The 16,487-nt window shown below is 40.4% G+C and overlaps 1 protein-coding gene across 1 annotated transcript in view; it reads left to right on the forward strand.

Moving 5' to 3' along the window:
* Positions 1-534: 534 nt before the first annotated feature.
* Positions 535-16,487, forward strand: part of LOC120551734 (glucagon-like peptide 2 receptor) — a 78,390-nt gene continuing 62,437 nt past the window's right edge. Inside the window, exons 1-2 of the mRNA XM_039789275.1 lie at positions 535-1,069; positions 15,842-15,938. Of these exons, the coding sequence (XP_039645209.1) occupies positions 974-1,069; positions 15,842-15,938 (193 nt within the window). The 5' untranslated portion in view covers positions 535-973. The remainder of the gene's footprint in view (positions 1,070-15,841; positions 15,939-16,487) is intronic.

Consider the following 16,487-nt stretch of genomic DNA (forward strand, 5'->3'; position numbering starts at 1 on the left):
TGAAATACAGTATGTAGTTAGACAGCATCATGCAGGTCACAATAGGCTTGTGCAGGCAACTTTTGCTCTGTGCTTTCCCATTTGCTTGGCTGTGTTTGCTTGCTGTTAGTTTACACTAGGTCCCCATTAGTCTCAAAACTGCTGGGTGATGCTCAGTTACTGTGTGAGAGAGCTAAACAGTAGGGAGGGGTCAGCGTTTTCTGTCTACAGTACATGTGATACTTGCTGGTGGGTGGGTGTGTGTGTGTGTGTGTGTGTGTGTGTGTGTGTGTGTGTGTGTGTGTGTGTGTGTGTGTGTGTGTGTGTGTGTGTATATATATATATATATATATATATATATATATATATTAGGCTTTTTAATGTATGTGCTTGTATTTATTTATTTATGTCTTTAAATCCAATTTTGTAGCTGGCTCTCCTCAGTCCTTATCTTGATTTGTTGTGGGAGGACAGGGCTGGAGGGGCGATCTCTCAGTGAGGATCTGCAGGCGCGCTCAGTTGTATAGTTTGTCTAGAGAGTACAGATAGATCCACCTCATTCAGAGTCTTCATGGACAGTACGACTGGAACTGCAGCCAAGGACTTCTTTACCATAACAACCTACTACACGAAATCTTTCATTAACAAGTAATTTTTGACAAGTCAAGGATCAGTTTATTGAAAGAACCTAAACGTAAGAGCCTGGATTCTAAAATAGTTGGAAAAGATCTAGAAGAGGTTGAGGAATTAGGGATACTGTGGGATAACTGTAGAAGAACAATTTCTTTTCTTGCAAACCATTCTCCAAATTCATGCATTTTCTGATTATTCTGGAGCTATCTCGTGTGGCGAAGCAAGGAGAGCTGTGCTGAGTGGATTAAGCGTGATTAAATAAGGATGAGTGAGAGGCCTACCAAGTGCAGTGGTGAGGTATGAAGTGGCAAACCAGCTGAGGAAACCAGAAACCTGCTGCTTTCAATGTAAACCCAGCACCATGCCAACCCTGCTGCCAACCTGGCACAAGAGGACCTGGACCACAGCAGGATACACATTCATGCTTGCATTCTTCTTTGTTATCCTCAACCATAAGGTAAATTATTACTTAAGGTACACATGTATGCACACACAAATTCAAAATTTTTAATTATGCATTCATGTCTTATTTAAGTTTGGACTTCACAGACTAACTGGTGCTGTCTGACACAAACAGACTTATGCCACATGGTCTAAAGTCTAACTCTTCAAACTTAGATTTTAAATAAATATTTTTTCAACAGCACTTGGCTTCACAAAAGCATTCTCCATCTGATTTACTGTATGTGGCAATATAACACATCGTATTTCTCATAAAACACAGCAAAGACTCTGATGACAGATGGCTATGGGGAAATCAACATAAAAAAACAGCATTTGGTGGATTCTTCTTTTTTAATATCTTAAATTAGTCTTTTTTTATATGAAGTTTGGGCTACAGGAGGTCCTACTGCTCATTTGCATATTCTAGAGTATCTACTTCTAAGATCATTGCCTGAAAGTTGCAGTTTAGTGACATGCATAAAAAATAACTTGGAATCTGTTTTGGAAATCCAATGGGAGGGAGTTTTTCTCAAGGAATGAAAGAAATACAAAAAAAAAATAAAAAAATCCCAGAGTACTTATTAGTTTTGTGCAAATTCTCTTTCATTTTCAACTTAATATAGTGAATTAACAAGTAAATTAAGAATCTGCGTCTGCATTTGAAGCAAATTTAGTCTCATGGGAGACAACAGATAAGACAGGGAGACAGCACCTCCTGTCATTCCTTCATTGGTAGTACAACTCTGGACAGTCTTGACAAGATAAACCTCAGCGCTAAAGCGTCCCTCGTCAGCTGGCTCCCATAAGAAGTCTTTGTGACACAGGTGGCCGATGAGCCACCAGGCAGCCAAACGGACACACAGAGAAAACAAATTGCCGGTGCAACACAGATGTCTTCTTACTTGATGGTTTTATTTCTTAAGGTGCATAACAGTGACTAACGTTTCGATGTAAAGTTACATCTTCATCAGATTCCAACCAGAGGGTTGTGAATATTGGGAGTATATGTCCAAAATAGGAAAGCTATTGTCCTTTGCCCTGACACTGAATTATAAATGACAAAGATGGCAGCTGACAGACAGATTTGCCTTACTTATGACAGCAAATTAAGTAAGAATCATAATTCATGACTGATCTTAAATTAATAATAGCTGCCAATTACAACAACCTTTAGTCAAGGACGCACCCACAGACTGTTCTCAAGATTAATGAAAAAGGTGTGTTTGCATTGCTGTAGGCATGACACTAACGCAAAAAGCCAGGATGATTAACTATATTAATTACTGTATGCACACAGGAAAAAAATGTCCTCTCTATAAATAAAGGTGCTTCTTATTAAATGCTCCCACCACATGGATAAATACAATTATTGCAACATCCACTACACATCATCAATTCAGAGGCTGAAAATGCAGTGAAATAGGTTGTACTGTAAAATCCTATAATTATTTGATTAAATCCACTTTTTGTACATCATTAACCCAACACTCCCACAGCCTGCCGGCAGGTCCGACCAACTTTTTGTCATTCAAAGTCTGTCCCTTGACTTCTTACTTTAAGATATCTGAATAAAAATGTGTTTTATAGATTTCACAGAAGTGCTCGCTATCTAATTGCTGAAAAATGCAATTCTTCTTAAAATCTCCAAATGGCAAAGGTTTCTGATACCAAATCACACTATGATATATATGGTGTTCCTCAATGTCTAAGTGTCTAAATGTGGAATATTTGAGCGGCTTTTGACAAATATCAAAAAATTGTTAAATTGTACAACAAATCTGTGTAACAAGTGGTATCAACCCAAAGATTGCTGAAACTTATTAGACAAAGATGATTTATGACTAGAAAAACTTGACACAGTGCTGAGCTGCATTCCAAATTAATCTTCAGGTTTAGCCTTCAGATGCATATACTAATAATATGTGGCATCTACTGTTGACCTGCTATCTCCCCCTAAACATCCAGTATGTAATAATAATAATTATTATTATGATAGATAAGACATTGCCTTAATGCCATAAATTGTGTTGTTATGAATAAAGTTATGAGTTCGGTCTTGTAAGTTAAATGAAAATGTTTATTGTAACAAGGCACGTGTACACAGACAAATCAATGGGGGCTTGAGCATCTGCCCTTTGTCTTCCTCAAGAGAAGGTGCTGGGGTGTTTTCAATTATTTTTTTATAAATGAATATATATTCCTGTTTGCGCACAGCTTTCCTGTCAAACAAATATATTAATTGAATGAAAAAAATCAAAATCACCACATTGATATGCAAATTAGGCATTTACTAATTAAAATGCACTAATTTGCATACTTTTGACAAGACACTGCAGGTGAATAGGATAGAGAAAATAAATACATCACCACAGAACTTACCCAGGTAATGACTTACATTAAGAGACTTTTCCCCTGAAATGTTGAAATGTTTCAATATGCAGATTAGCTTGTTTGGTTAATTTAGAAGAAATCTACAGATTCAAACAAACGACGGGTTGTAGGCCTAAAAAATCACCATCTAAATGTGTATTTTGAAAGTTTTCTTTCCATTAAAGTAAAAGAAAGCATGGAAGCAAAATAGTCCATCTCAAAATTTACAGCGACAACCATAAAAAAGAGAAAAAGTGTCCTGCCTTAAACAGTAACTTCATAATTTTGATCATAGGCTCCTCATTTAATAACTATCCATTCTATCCATTAAGATGGTGAATGCTGGTAGATCTTTACATGATACAGAAAGCCCTCCCTTAGTGTTTTTTTATTGTTTTTTGCAGTATCAGTATTTTTTTGCAGCAACAGCCCTTTTCAGTTTAGTGTGAAGACTGGTGTTTTTCATTCTAATAACAAAAACAATTAAAATGATTTATTGCCATTTGCAAAATAAACAAATTATTAAACTATTTTCCTCTCCTTGGTGCAGTCAAGAAAATAATCCAAAAGAAAAAGGAACACGGAAGGAAACGGGGAAAAATCCATTAGCACAAAAACACAGCAACACACAGAGACGACAAACCAGCAACAGACACAGAAAGCACACAGACTAAATACACAAGTAAACAAGGGTGAAACAAGGGACAGGTGACACAAGGGCTGAGGAACAGGTGAAAGACATCAGGGCAAGGTAGACAATCACACAGGCGGGAAAACACAAGACAAGAAGCAAAACAAGACATGACATGGGAGAAAAAGAGAGACTTCAAAATAAAACAGGAAACTAAGCATGAAACATAGACACAAGGTAAAACACATGAGACAGAAACATGAAATATAACGTAAAATGACAAGAAAACAGAATAAATAAACAAAAGAAAAGAAAAAAAACTACAACAGAAACCCACAACCGTGACAAATACAAAAGAAGACCATGGTCTCTTTGTGAATAGGACAAATAGATAGCATCTAGCTAGCTGTCTCAATTAACCATGCAGTGATCTGAGGAGCAGTCCTCAATTAAAAATCCCAACACAAAGAAAGCCTTTTAACAACATTGAAGGAGACACCAGGGGCCCATTTCAGAAAGCAGGTTTAGTGAAAACTCTGACTTTGTTAACCCTGAGATGAGGGAAACTCTGGGTTTTCTGCTGCAAATGCAGCTACAGCCATAGCAGACTGTGTTCACAGGCAACTAAAGCATACTCCTGAAGGCCCCTGCTTTATCTTAGGTGATTTTAATCATTGTAAACTTGAGCCTGCTTTACCAGGGTTTAATCAATATGTGGATTGTAATACCAGAGGTAAAAATATTCTTGACAAATGCTATGGTAATGTTAAGAATGCGTACACCGCTAAGGTTAAAACCCCCTCTAGGATCTTCTGATCACAATGCCATCCACTTAATCCCCATGTACAAGTCCCTGCTTGTTAAACCTGTGTGTGTGTGTGTGTGTGTGTGTGTATATATATATATATATATATATATATATATATATATATATATATATATATATATATATATACATACAGTGCCTTCGCGAAAGTATTCGGCCTTTTTGAACGTTTCGACCTTTTGCCACATTTCAGGCCTCAAACATAAAGATATAAAACTGTAATTTTTGTGAAGAATCAACAACAAGTGGGTCCCAATTATGAAGTGGAACGAAATTCATTGGCTATTTCAAACTTTTTTAACAAATAAAAAACTGAAAAGTGGGCGTGCAAAATTAATCAGCCCCTTTACTTTCAGTGCACAAACAAACATCTCTCCAGAAGTTCAGTGAGGATCTCTGAATGATCCAATGTTGACCTAAATGACTAATGATGATAAATAGAATCCAGCTGTGTGTAATCAAGTCTCCGTATAAATGCACCTGCTCTGTGATAGTCTCAGAGGTCCGTGTAAAGCGCAGAGAGCATCATGAAGAACAAGGAACACACCAGGCAGGTCCGAGATACTGTTGTGGAGAAGTTTAAAGCCGGATTTGGATACAAAAAGATTTCCCAAGCTTTAAACATCCCAAGGAGCACTGTGCAAGCGATAATATTGAAATGGAAGGAGTATCAGACCACTACAAATCTACGAAGACCCGGCCGTCCCTCTAAACTTTCAGCTCATACAATGAGAAGACTGATCAGAGATGCAGCCAAGAGGCCCATGATCACTCTGGATGAACTGCAGAGATCTACAGCTGAGGCGGGAGACTCTGTCCATAGGACAACAATCAGTCGTATACTGCACAAATCTGGCCTTTATGGAAGAGTGGCAAGAAGAAAGCCATTTCTTAAAGATATCCATAAAAAGTGTCGTTTAAAGTTTGCCAAAAGCCACCTGGGAGACACACCAAACATGTGGAAGAAGGTGCTCTGGTCAGATGAAACCAAAATCGAACATTTTGGCAACAATGCAAAACGTTATGTTTGGCGTAAAAGCAACACAGCTCATCACCCTGAACACACCATCCCCACTGTCAAACATGGTGGTGGCAGCATTTGGGCCTGCTTTTCTTCAGCAGGGACAGGGAAGATGGTTAAAATTGATGGGAAGATGGATGGAGCCAAATACAGGACCATTCTGGAAGAAAACCTGATGGAGTCTGCAAAAGACCTGAGACTGGGACGGAGATTTGTCTTCCAACAAGACAATGATCCAAAACATAAAGCAAAATCTACAATGGAATGGTTCACAAATAAACATATCCAGGTGTTAGAATGGCCAAGTCAAAGTCCAGACCTGAATCCAATCGAGAATCTGTGGAAAGAACTGAAAACTGCTGTTCACAAACGCTCTCCATCCAACCTCACTGAGCTCGAGCTGTTTTGCAAGGAGGAATGGGCAAAAATGTCAGTCTCTCGATGTGCAAAACTGATAGAGACATACCCCAGCGAATCTTACAGCTGTAATCGCAGCAAAAGGTGGCGCTACAAAGTATTAACTTAAGGGGGCTGAATAATTTTGCACGCCAATATTTCAGTTTTTTATTTGTTTAAAAGGTTTGAAACATCCAATAAATTCCGTTCCACTTCATGATTGTGTCCCACTTGTTGTTGATTCTTCACAAAACATTACAGTTTTATATCTTTATGTTTGAGGCCTGAAATGTGGCAAAAGGTCGAAAAGTTCAAGGGGCCGAATACTTTTGCAAGGCACTGTAAAAATATATATATATATATATATATATATATATATATATATATATATATATATATATATATATATATATATATATATATATATGATAATGATGGCATTGAAACTTTAAAAGGCTGTTTCTCCTGTACCAACTGGGAACTTTTTCATAGCCTTGAGTTAGAGGAAACCACACATACTATAACTGATAACATTAACTTTTGTAAAGATAACGTGTTACCCCAAAACGTAATCACTAGTACCCAAATAACAAATCTTAAAAATAGCATTCAAGAGAGAGAAAATTATGCAGAAAGAAATTAATCACAAATTAAGGATAGCTAGATGTAAGGAGAGAGAAAAAATTGAATCCCACTGCTTGACTATGAACAATAAGAAACTCTGGGATTCCGTAAAAGCCATGACAAACATGGCACCAATTAAGAGGTGTATTAATGTGATAAATGAGAGGGATAAGGCAATTGAGTTGAATAATCTTTCTGTAGATTCGAAACAAGAGACTTCTCTCAAGAGCAAAAAGCAGCTCTGGATGGTGTATCTTCATTGAACTCTCTGGAAATTTCCATTGACCAGCATGTTGTGTGGAAAGACTTTTTTCATGCATCTGCCCCAGGAAGGCCTCTGGACCGGATGGCATTTCTGGGCGCCTATTGAAATCTTGCAGCAAAGAGCTGGCAGAGGCATGGTGCCCCATCTTCCAGAAGTCTTTAGACAGACATTCACTCTGTTCCCCCTATCTGGAAAAACTCTACTATTATTCATGTACCTAAAAAAAGCAAGCTGTAAAGCACTTGCGTCACTGGTGATGAAGTGTTTTGAGAAAATTATCATACAGTTCTTGAAAACAGAGGTCAGTTGTCTTTTAGATCCCTTTCAGTTTGCATATAAGAGTAACAGAAGCACAGATGACGCCATCATTGCTGTGACACAGTATTAACAGACATTTAGATGATTCTACCTCATACGCACGCCTCCTATTCGTTGATTTTAGCTCAGCTTTTAATACGCTGCAGCCACATCTGTTAATTAAGAGGCTGAATGACTTTTGTGCTTTCACCGTTCCTGTTCACCCTGTACACTTCTGACTTTCAATTCAATTTTATTTATAGTATCAAATCATAACACGAGTAATCTCGAGACACTTTACAGATAGAGTAGGTCTAGACCACACTATAATTTACAAAGCCCCAACAATTCCAACAATTCCAGTAATTCCCTCAAGAGCAAGTAGTGCGACAATGGCGAGGAAAAACTCCCTCTTGGGAAGAAACCTCGGACAGACCCAGGCTCTTGGTAGGCGGTGTCTGACGGTGCCGGTTGGGGTTATGATGAACAGTGGCAGTAATAGTCACATTAATAATGGAACAGTGACTTAAAATGGTAGTCATAGTAGTTCATGTCATATCAGGGCGCTGCAGGGCGTTACAGGATGTAGCGTGGCCCAGCATAGCATGGATGGACTTCAGTTACAACTCTGAGTCATGCCACATGCAGAGGTTTTCGGACAACACTGCAATTGTGGGGTGTATCAGGAATGGACAGGAGTACGAGTACAGGAACCTGGTGGATGACTTTGTGCAATGGTGCAGGCTCAACCATCTGCAGTGGAACACAACAACGACCAAGGAGTTGGTGTTGGATTTCAGGAGATCTAAGCCACACATGCTACCAGTCTCCATTGCAGGGGTCAATGTGGAGGGGTACACATTGACAATAAACTGGACTGGTCAGCCAACACAGATGCGCTGTATCGGAAAGGGCAGAGTCGGCTCTACTTCCTGAGGAGGCTGCGGTCATTCAATGTTTGCAGTAAGCTCCTCTGGATGTTTTACCAGTCAGTCATTGCCAACGTACTGTTTTATGCTGTGGTGTGCTGGGGAGGCAGCATTAAGAAGAGAGACGCTGGGTGACTGAATAGGCTGGTAAAGAAAGCTGGCTCTGTTGTTGGCATTGAGCTGGAGTCACTCACAGCAACTGCAGGAAATGGACCATGAGTAGGATGCTGGCGATCATGGACAATGACCGCCACCCACTACACAGCACGTTCATCAAATAGAGGAGCATGTTCAGTGGCAGACTTCTGTCACTGTCATGCTCCACAGGTCCTTTGTTCCCAGGGCCATCCAGCTCTTCAAAACCACACAAAAGGGGGAGAGGAGAAATGGACTTTTCAGTATGAGCCTGTCTCTCTCAGTCCCTACCATTAAATCACTATGTCTGCTGTACAACTGTCTTATAGACTATATTAGCCATGCTACACTTTTAACTTATTCCCTGTTATATATTATTCTTATTAAATCAGTCAGTTAATATGTTATTATGTTAATATTTCATAGTCATAGTTAATATGTAATAAAACTCTACTGCACTGTTTACTTTTGCACTATCACCATTGTACACAGTCTACCATAGCACCTTAACATGGTCATTGCATTTCTGTGAGTGATTTTTATTTGTAGGGGTCCAAGCCTGAGTCTAGAAGAACCGGCGGTAGCATAAGCTACGCCATTCGCAGAGCAGGGCTGTGGAACCCTATTGTTTTTGTAAGGATTAATCATCATTAGGGGTCAAAGCCCGAGGGGGCATGGGAACCGCGTAATGCAAGGCAACGCGGTTCACATCTTCAGCGGAGCTGTGGAACCCTATTGTTTTTCTACTGATTATTAATCATCATATTATTCTTCTCCGCCTAAAACTCAGACTACAGCCTAAACCGTACATGGTGGGGGGTTGCCATTTTCAGGACTAGTCCGAAACTCCGTAAGGACCTCAGGCGCAACAATTGATCCACCACTAGGTGGCGCTATAGCAGGAAAAATGCCCTATAACTCCCACACCGTACACCCGACATTCAAAAACCATATATCCATGCGTTCCTTTGATCCAACTGAATCACGTGATATAGGCCATGCTCATTTCCGCCTAGACTTTTATAACGGCTCATCCGATTTTTACAAAATGTGATGGTTACCATCTAGGGGCACTCCTGAGGCCAACTCTAGAGTGGGGTACTGAGGGGTCAAAGTGGGCGTGGCCTATGGGACCCAAGTCTAGATTCACCACTTACACTAATGTGAACAACTTTAAATTTACAGGGTAGATGGACAATGGATCATGGACCACACCTACCAAAAATTACACATGAGGACCACTAGGTGGCGCTATGTTTTTTTGCCTTTAACTTCCACATTATACATCGAACATAAAAAAAAAACCTTACATTCACGTGTTCCTTGAATCAAGCTGAATCACATGATATACGCCACGCCCATTTCGGCTGAAAACAGTTTTCGCAATATCGCGCAATGCGCAAAACCAACTTTTTCGAACTCGTCCTAGGCCGTGGAACGGATCAGCACAAAACCTGGTAAGTAGCATCTCCAGATTGACCTGACCAAAAGTTACTCAAGGAATTTTGCTATGTTAAAGTATGCGCATTTGACGACCAAACAAATTTTCCTAGCTAGCTAATAAACACTAACTTTATCATATCTCTGCCAAATTAAATGTTATCAGCAAAGGACTTGAGATACTTGTTCAACATTCCACTATGATGCTCTGGACCAAATTTGTCGTATATCAGCCTTTAGGGGGCGCTATAAGCAACGTTTATTTGTTTTGGCCAATAACTCAATGCATTTCAATGGGAAATTTGCAATTGCAATATCTCTGCCACAGTAAATACAATCCACACGAAACTGTGATGCTCGTTCAGCATGCCGCTCTGAGAATCTGTACCAAATTTGGCGAAGATCGGGCCATTAGGGGGCACTATAATCAACGTATAAGTGTTTTGGCCCTATTAATCAATGTTAAAGGAAGACGCCGACTTATTGGGAATTTAGCTTATTCACCGTAACCCCCAGAGTTAGACAATTCGATACATACCCTTCTCATCTCCGTGCGTGCTGTAAAGCTGTCTGATGGCTCCAGCGGCATCAGCCCATCACAGAACAGGCAGGTGAATGGTTCCAGTAATCCTACTGCTCCAAATAAGTGACAAAATAACGCCAACATGTTCCTATTCACATGTTGTGATTTGTAGAGTCACAGCATGTACAAAAAACAACGTAACATGAGAACATGTTGGCGTTATTTTGTCACTTTTGTCACAATTCGGAGCAGTAGGCTAGTTGGAACCAGTTACCTGCAGGATCTGTGCTAGGCTAAGCTAAGCTAATGCTGGAGCCGTCAGACAGCGTTACAGCATGCACGGAGATGAGAAGGGTATGTATCGACTTGTCTTACTCTGGGGGTTACGGTGAATAAGCTAAATTCCCAATAAGTCGGCGTCTTCCTTTAATGGAATATCTGCAATGGGAATGTATCACAGACCTTGCAGCTCACACTTCTCAATATTTACTGATGTTTACCTCCTACTGTTACGTGTTGGTTTTCGCTTTCGCGTGCTCCCCTGGTGTTCTATAACCCAACTGACAAAGTTTCTACAACCTTCAGAGTGGACAAATGTAAATCTTTTCTCCCATTTTTTCAATCCAAAATCAACACCATTTATCGGCGCTGATACCGTGCATTTAAACATTGCAGTTGGTGCTGAGTGGACCGTTCCCACGAAGCTGCTCGCGGTTACGTGGCAGTTAATCTTTTCATCTCCAATCCTATCTGTATTTGTGAGAAGTGGCGCTGTCCTGAGTTGAAAGCCTACTTTACGGTTAAATTATCGAGTTAATAGGCGTGTGTGTTCACATCTGACGCTGTCCATTTCCTAAGGTTCTGAAATGCAAACAATTTTTGACTACTTTTTATTTTATTTTTTTTTTTTAAATGGCTTGCGCCTGTGAGCACCCACGGATGAAAAAAATGTATCTGTGCCTATGACACCATTTACAACAACCTGACCACCTCCCCTGCTCTTTCAACCAACACACCTGCCTACCCCCCTCCACCCTCTCAGTCACTCTCTTATTGTAGACAATGTTTTAAAGGTAGTCTGTATATGCATGGAGATGAACTGTTAACCACTACATTTGCAATGGCAGAGTACCGCAGACCTTGTGCATCAAACCTCTCGATATTCACCAATGTTTCCCCCCCCCACATAATGCTTCAGGTCCCGCATTGGCGCAGATACCCGGGTCATCGGGGGCGACTGGCATCGGAGGCTTGGGCGCCGTCATAACTGCTTGCAGTTCTAGTTTTTATTTTTCTTCTCCGACTAAAACTCTGACTACAGCCTAAACCGTACATGGTGGGGGGTTGCTATTTTCAGGACTGGTCCAAAACTCCGCAAGGACCTCAGGTGCAAAATGTTATCCACTTCCACCACTAGGTGGCGCTAGAGCAGAAAAAAAAATTTGGCCCTATAACTCACACCATACACCCGACATTCAAAAACCATACATCCACGCGTCCCCTGGATCCAACTGAATCACGTGATATAGGCCACGCCCATTTCCACCTAGACTTTTATGCATGAAAATTTGTGATTTATCAAAAAACTACTTTTTCTATCTCCTCCTATACCGTGCAACCAATCTACACGAAACTTGGACCGTAGCATCTCCAGACCAACCAGACAAAAAGTTAATACAAATAATTTTTATAGGATAAAAATTGCGCATATTACGCATGAACAAATTTGTGTAGCTAACTATGAAAACACCGACGATTTTTACAAAATTTGAAGGGTACCATCTAGGGACACTACTGAGGCCAACTCTGGAGTAGGGTACTGAGGGGACAAAGTGGGCGTGGCCTATGGGACCCAAGTCTAGATTCACCACTTACATTAATGTAAACAACTTTAAATTTACAGGGTAGATGGACAATGGTTCATGTACCACACCTACCAAAAATTATATATATGGACCACTAGGTGGCGCTATAATGATTTTTTATGCCTTTAACTCCCACATTACACATCGCACATTAGAAAACTGTACATCCACGTGTTCCTTGAATCAAGCTGAATCACATGATATAGGCCACGCCCATTTCTGCTTAAAATCTTTTCTGCAATATCGCGCAATGCACAAAACCAACTTTTTCGAACTCGTCCTAGGCCGTGCGACCGATCAGCATGAAACCTGGTAGGTAGCATCTCCAGATTTACCTGACCAAAAATTATTAAAAGAATTTTGATGACCAAACAAATTTTCCTAGCTAGCTACCACACACATATCATATCTCGGCCAAATTAAATGTTATCAGCAATGAACTTGAGATCCTTGTTCAACATCCCACTACAATGCTCTGTACCAAATGTGGCGAAGATTGGCCTTTAGGGGGCGCTATAAGTAACGTTTATTTGTTTTGGCCAATAACTCAATGCATTTAAATGGGAAATTTACAATTGCAATATCTCTGCCACAGTAAAATCAATCAACATGAAACTTGTGATGCTCGTTTGGCATGCCGCTCCGAGGCTCTGTACCAACTTTGGTAAAGATCGGCCATTACGGGGCGCTATAATCAACGTAGACGTGTTTTGGCACTTTAACTCAATCACTGTTAACGGCATATTTGCAATGGCAATGTACCACAGACCTAGCAGCTCACACTTCTCAATATTTACGGATATTTACTTCCTACCGTGATGTTTTGGTTTTTACTTTCGCGTGCCCTCCTGGTTTTCTATAATAAATAAACTTCTTAACCCACCTGACAAAGTTTCTACAACCTTCAGAGTGGACAAATGCAACTCTTTCACTTTTTCAATCCAAAATCAACACCATTTATAGACACCAATACTGAGCACCCACATGTGCCAGACTGCCAGTAGGCTACATTAATTTACAAGTAAACATTGCAGTTGGTGTTAAGTGGAGAGTCTGTCAGTGTGATTGGTTATGTTGGTGGCATTGATTATTAATTTCCCACAAAGCTGATCGCGGTTTTGTGTCAGTTAAACTTCTCATCTCCAATCCTATCCGTATTTGTGAGAAGTGGCGCTGTCCTGAGTTGAAAGCCTACTTTACGGCTTTGTTATCGAGTTAATAGGCATGTGTGTTCGTGTAGGCCACTGTCCATTTCCTAAGGTTCTGAAATGCATACAACATTTGACACCAACAACTTGACCACCTCCCCTGCTCCTTCAACCACCACACCTGCCTCCCCCCCTCCACCCTCTCAGTCACTCTCTCATTTCTCTCTGCTGTCCCCTGTGGTCAAGGGGGTTAAGAAGTTTGTTTATTGTAGAGAATTGTTAAAGGTAGTCTGTATATGCATGGAGATGAACTGTTAACCACTACATTTGCAACGGCAACGTACCACGGACGTTGCGGCTCACACCTCTCGATATTTACTGACGTTTGCCTCCCCACCCCCAAGCTTCGGGTTCCGCTTTCGCGCGCTCCCCAGGGTGTTGGGGGCGACTGGCATGGGTGGCATGGGCCCCGTCATAACTGCTTGCAGTTCTAGTTACTTTTTATGGATGTGTGATATGTGCTTATAGGTGTTGTGTTATGGTTGTCTAAGCTAATGGATGCCTAAAATTTCCTTCGGGATGAATAAAGTATCTATCTATCTATCTATCTATCGTCGCTACTCACTCAGAAGCCGTCACTCTCTCACTCTAACACACATTCCCCACACACACACGCCGGCTCGACGCACACAAGTATAAACATCAGACCATTTATGTAGGCTACGGTGAAAGCTCCGAACTTACTGTCGAAAGCATGAAAACATCATTGCTTGCCATTGACGGATACACTGTCCTCTGGTGGACAGAACATCTAGGTCTTACTGAAGGCATTTAATGGTCAAAATATTATTAATAAATATTTGAATATATTCGAATATTAATATTAATAAACAAACAAACTTCGAATATGATTTTTGGGCAAAAGTCAAAGCCCTACTCCTTCCTGAAACGGGCCCCTGACCTTCCATTTACAGATAAATTCACAACAATAAACACACCAAGCAGAAATGCAAAGCAATACACAACAACAGACTAATAGAAGTAAAATTTAAATGCTTTAAAATGAGGGACTTCCGGTTATGGCCCAGTGCTGAGCAATGGTGTTGGAGGCCCTCCGGTGAATTTGTTCGAAAGTACTCTGTTAGTTTATAACTTTATTTTATCATCTATGTTTTTTATTCATTCATGTTATTATTGGTCAGGTTACTTGACTTTGCTTGGCTGTTACTGCCTACAAAACTGCCCTAAGGAGGCAGACGAACGTGCTCCACGTGGACTGTCAGGCATGCTGTTCATCCCAAGATGACTGTTCAGGTGGAGCAGCGCAGTTCCATAATTGGGCTTAGTTCTGAGCCCTTTTGGATGTATGTACTCAGGATGGTTGGGTGTATTTCAGTTGGGGAAGTACACTATTTTTCGGTGTTTCTTTAGCATTGTGTGTGGTTTTGCTTACTCTTTTGGTTTAATCCTATGTGGGGTTTTTTACGTTTACAGCCATTTCTTATTTATCCATCAGGGCATTAATGAGGTGAAATGTTTTATCTATGGCTTCTGATCTCCAGTTTACGTCCTGGAACGTGAGAGGACTAAATAAGATTGTTAAGCTAAAACAGTTTATAAATAGGCTCAGGCAGCTAAAAGCCAAAATAACTTTTCTACAGGAGACTTTTTCATTTGACTTCAGAGGATGTGATTAGGGTGAGGAGAAGATGGCCCGTTTGGGTGTTCCAAGCCTCTTTTACCTCAAACTCACTTTTTTGGTGCTAGCTGCTTTGCCTGGTCAATTTATAATAGGTGGGGACTTCAATTGTAAACTCCGACCAAAAATTAGATAGATCTGGGGTTGACACCTCTCACTCCCTGGCTAGAAAAGAACTACTCCAGTGCACACAAGATTTTAATCTGGTAGATGCATGGAGAAGTAAACACTCTAACCAGCTAACATTTTCCTTCTACTCCAGCACTTAACAGAGCTTTTCTAGAATTATTATTTTTTTGTTCTCAGTTAATCTGATGCCAATTTCAAAATTTCAAAATGCTGGTACAATAGCATCCTTATTTCAGATCATGCATCAACATTGCTTCTTATTAGATTTTCAAGTCTAGAGTATATTACTTTATTATATAAACTCAATAAATCACCTCAGTACTGCATTTACTATCGTCAAACTGGTCTTATAACTTTTAAAGACATCTTAATAACAAGTCCAAATAGTTCCACTTTCAAGGAGGTCAAGGATATTATTCTGACACCGTCATAGAAGCATTTGATAATGAAATTAAACTTTACTCTCACTTTTTATATCAACATGCAGGCAAAAGGCTCAGTGCTTGAAAGTCTTATAGCAAAACGGACCGAATACTGGGAGAACTGCAACAGAACTCTGGCAACAGGCGCACTCTCAGAAACTGGTGAGTAGAGGTCTTTAAGGGGTGATAGAATGCAAAACCGATTTTACCCTGTCATAGTTGAATAACGACAGTTCGGTGGGTAAATAGGACATACATAGAAGCTCAAAATCCCATTGGCACCCCTTTACTATGAAAATCTCATATTTTGAAACTGCCGCTGAAAACTGGCGAATCTCAACAAAGCTGGAAGTTGACGTCAACCTCCCAAAAACCGGAACCTTTGTCAGCCCATGGGTGTATTAAGAGAACGGTCACACCCCAACATTTACATAGGCTACACAACTGACCTGAGATCAGGTAGTCTTCTGAATCTAGCTAGGTCACGCAGATCTCTGCTATTCCATTACAAAATTCACTTCTGAAACTTTTTTATGCGAGAAATCAACTATGTAAAGCTCAAATATGGGCCGCTTTACGAAAATGGATGGCTAATTGAAAATTTTGTCCGACTGCGTGTCGGAGTTCAGCGCCAGTGCTGCCTGTGTAGCTGCCTCGCCGCCCGGCCTGCCTTCCTTCACAGACCCCGGCCTGCTGTGAGGTACTTGGAGC

Source organism: Perca fluviatilis, chromosome 21 (assembly GCF_010015445.1).
Source record: "Perca fluviatilis chromosome 21, GENO_Pfluv_1.0, whole genome shotgun sequence".
Taxonomy (NCBI): Eukaryota; Metazoa; Chordata; class Actinopteri; order Perciformes; family Percidae; genus Perca; species Perca fluviatilis.